Consider the following 4160-nt stretch of genomic DNA (forward strand, 5'->3'; position numbering starts at 1 on the left):
TTAAATTTTACTACAAAATCACTTCGAGTACTTTCATAATTGTCTCTAGTATTTATCAAAATAATTTCGAAGTTCTGAAAGCAACATAGCTAGGATAATCACGTAATTATATATTTGTAGCTATATATCTTTTTAACTACATAGCTATGTTATTTTTATGATATTTTATCTCAACAGGTGACCAGTTTGATGTAAAACCCTATTTAAAATCGAGAAATTATCAAAAAATGCCTTTTGTTTTGAATTTTGCAATTATAAGTTATATAACTAAATTAACGAGATTCAACATTTGCTAACATGACGTCAAAGTTAATTCAATTTATTTTTATATTTCAGTTGCATACAGTTTGCTTATTTGCAGCTCCGTGTTTTTATAAATTTATTTCAAAAATCAAAAATGTTCAATATAGGGCTTCATATTATAAATTTAAAATTTAATATTATTAAAAATAAAAGCAAATTCTAAAGAGCAGAGCAGCAGTGGAGTGGAGTTGAGTTGAGTTTATAAGCGCAGAACACAAACACAGAGTCCAAAACACAATGGCTCGAAAGCAGCGAATGCCTCCTGCTACAGTATCGCAGCCCCTCCAAAACGACGCCGTTGAAGAGCATGCAGCGTCGTCTGAGTCGGAGAGATCTCCGGTCAAACGCACAGTCACGCCGGATCCGAAGCAGAAATCCGGGTCAAAACCCGACCCGAGACGAAGCAGGAAGAGGGGTTCTGAAAAGGAGGAAAAGGTCGGTGTGAGCAAGAATGCTAGGGTTGAGAAGAATTCGAGTGCAAAGCGGGTTTGGAGCGATGAAGATGCAATTGCTATCGTGCAAGGACTAATTGATTATGAGTTGGAGTATGATGAGGACCCGCGTTCTGATTACGAGGCGTTTTTTGAGTATGTTAAGGATTCTCTCCAGGCCAAAGTGTCTCTTACTCAGTTGAAGGAGAAGATTAAGACGCTGAAGAGGAAGTATAAGTCTCTCAAAGATTCTGATGCTGTGTTTGCCAAACCCATTGAAGAGGAATTGTTTCGGCTTTCTGATACGTTTTGGGGCCAAGGGAACGACAATCAGGGTAATGCTGCTAGCAAGGACAAGGATATGAGTATTGAGATCATTGAGGATGGAGTGGTTGAGAACGGTAGGAAGGACAAGGATACGAGCATTGGGATAAATGACGATGATGGAGTGAATGAGGATGATGGGAAGCAGCAGGATACGAGCATCGGGGTAAATGAGAATGTAGGGAATGAGGGCGGTGATGAGGATGACGAGGATGGGGAGGAGAATGAGGCTGAGGGTTTGGGTTTTAAGGAATTGTATCCGAATTTGAGTCGGGCATGGGAGTCGGATATTGGTTTTGGTTTTCCGCAGGCATTGAAAGATCTGACCATGCGAAATTTGAAGTTGCATGCAAGTGAAAAGATGAGGGCTTTGGACAAGGAATGGAAGGATCTGTTAGTTAAGGAGTTGCAGTTGTATGTTGACAAGTTGGAGTTGAAGACTAAGCTTGCTAAAGTGGCGTTGGATCAGATGCTAAGTTCGGACCCTTGACGACTTGTGGAAAGCGCTGTAGAAGGTCTTAATATAGTAGTATGGCGTATATTAGCTATCTTTTGCTTTTGAAGTAGTACCAACTGTGTTAATCATGTTAATGGCTTTATTGTCTATCATTTCTGGGGTATATTTGTGTCATTTGAATTATTTTGGCAAATCTAAATCCCAGGTCAGAACAGTTAATGCCTTGGTTATCATAACTATTATTGGATCAGATGCTAAGTTCGGACCCTTGAAGATCTCTGGAAAGCTCGTTAGAAGGTCTTGTCTTAATATAGTAGTATGGCATGTATTAGTTATATTTTGCTTTTGAGATACTACTAACTTTACTGGTTTTACTGTCTACCATTTTATGGGGTATTTTGTGACATGTGAATTATTTCGGCAAATCTAGATCCCTGGTCGGGACAGTTAATGCGTTGGTTATTATAGCTATCATTGGTTTCTAGTCATCATATTATTATTACTATTCTCGGTAATTTCTGGAGCTAAATATCTGCATGTGCCAGTTGTTAGATTTGATTCTCCTTTATTATTTGCTTGGCTTATCCGAATCACCTAGTCTAGTTTTCATTTTCAAATCCAGAAGTATGTTTGTGTTGTCTTTATGTTGCGGTGATAAATAGCTGGTATGAGTCCACATTGCAAATAAACCAGTCCTTTTGTTACATCAAAAATAAAATTCTTGCTCATAGGCCAACCCAATGGCTGCTTACAATAGAATTCCCTTCATAATTGAATATATGCTCATTTAAACTACTATTTGACATGAAATCATAAACAAAGCTGATAGCCTTCACTCCCCTTGCATATTCTTTGCGCAAGGCTGACAGCCTTTACTCCCCTTGCATATTCTTTGTGGAAAGCTGATAGGTTTCACTCCCCTTACATATTCTTTGCGCAAAGCTGAAAACCTCCTTTCCTGTTTAATTTTTTTAACGAAGAATGACGCCACTCAAAATGGTCAAAACTCTGAAACTTGTCCTTGGAAAGCCAAAAACAACCTTAAAAGCTTGTTTCTGCTTGTTAGTTTTTGACTTGGCCACATCCAACCCTAGTGCACAATCAGCTATCTTCATTTCTCAGAGCTGTATTCATTAACGCTTCCAGGCTTTCCAGCAGAGCATACAAAAAAGTGTAATTAAAACATTTTGTGGACTTTAACCTTATAGACTCTTAGAAAGGATCCACCTTTTGCACAGCCTCCATGTAGGCGTTGCACTGAGTGAGAGTAGATAAGTTCCCTTCGCGAGCTGTGAGTCCAGTTCACTATGGCCAATTTTTCTCTTTAGTCTTTAAGTTTTGTAGTTCCACCACAATTACTTGAACTGTTAAGCACTAGCTGATTATAAGATGCATCTATGCACGAAATTATAACTGATATGGATGCAAGCTTGTTATAAAATTAGTCTAATTAGACATGCAAGAAGTTGCGGTTTCTGAGTTTGGAAAGTAAAACTGAAGTTATGGTAGATTACACTGACAATATGTACCCGTGTGATATCTATTCTCTTTTCCTTTGCTAGGGCTTGCTGTTAAAATTACATTCAGTTTTGTGTATTTTTTGGTATCTTAATTGCGATGTATGTAATGATTATTTAATTGTGCTTTTAATTTCATAATTGTGAAGACTTAAGAACACGTCTTTTGTGGTTGGATACTTCCATTTTTGACTTAAACATATGCACCAGAATGACTTTGTTATTAAGTATTTGATCAATGGAAGTAACTAAAGCTAAGTGCTTGCTTTTATCCTATTCATCTGTATATTCGTCATTCTATCGTTGGATGCTTTTACAAGAGAAATGGACTCTGGAAGGATATTAGTGACTTTAAGACTTGATAACTGATAAATTTGGGAGGCTGATAAGCGTGCGTTGTATGACTAATTGTATACCATCAACGTAAAGGTTGAACGCTTTATGGTGATGTAGTTATTACCTGCTATATATCAAATTTGTATTTGAAAATATTATACTATATATATCAATAATTTATGTTCAATTTTAGATGCATATAAAATTTCAATATGATATTTAGAGAAAGCCTTGTGATGTGAGTATCTGTGTGTGTATTATATGCTTCACATTTAAACGTTTTGGGATCAACGCATCAGGGAAGAGTCCATGGCAATTGGCAATGTCAGGCCACATTAACGTGTTTAAATTTACTAAGATGGTAAGGGGGTGGAAGTAGGTGCATTGCACTCATGGGAGGTTTGATGCATTATGTGTATTCTGTAATCAGGTCTGCAGATGTGTGTTTTCTTTTACATTTCATTCAGCTTTATTTTGTTTGGTGAATTCAGGACAAGCTTTTGCATGATGTAGTTAATACTTGCCATCTTAAATTTCTTACTATTGATGAATAGATTGTATTGCATAATCTGGTTTGCGGAATTGCTATCTTATATTTCTTAGTACTATTGTTGGAAACATTTACAATTAAGATTGTAGCTCGCCTTCTTTCCGGTGATCAAGTAATAGGCTGTTTACTGGTCTCCTGGGATTCACAGAAGTGGATTGCAGACAGCCGGATCAAAGACAGACTCGTCAGACGGCAAAGGAGAAAAATGTACTCACTATTGGCGAAACCAACATATCCTGAGT

The 4160-nt window shown here is 37.3% G+C and overlaps 1 protein-coding gene across 1 annotated transcript; it reads left to right on the forward strand.

The window, feature by feature from the left end:
- The first annotated feature begins 488 nt into the window (after positions 1 to 488).
- Positions 489 to 1788, forward strand: LOC108217072 (GLABROUS1 enhancer-binding protein). The gene has a single exon (XM_017389922.2). The coding sequence runs from the start codon at positions 541 to 543 to the stop codon at positions 1546 to 1548; it is 1008 nt and encodes a 335-aa protein (XP_017245411.1). The 5' UTR covers positions 489 to 540; the 3' UTR covers positions 1549 to 1788.
- The last annotated feature ends 2372 nt before the right edge of the window (positions 1789 to 4160 follow it).

Source organism: Daucus carota, chromosome 4 (assembly GCF_001625215.2).
Source record: "Daucus carota subsp. sativus chromosome 4, DH1 v3.0, whole genome shotgun sequence".
Classification (NCBI taxonomy): domain Eukaryota; kingdom Viridiplantae; phylum Streptophyta; class Magnoliopsida; order Apiales; family Apiaceae; genus Daucus; species Daucus carota.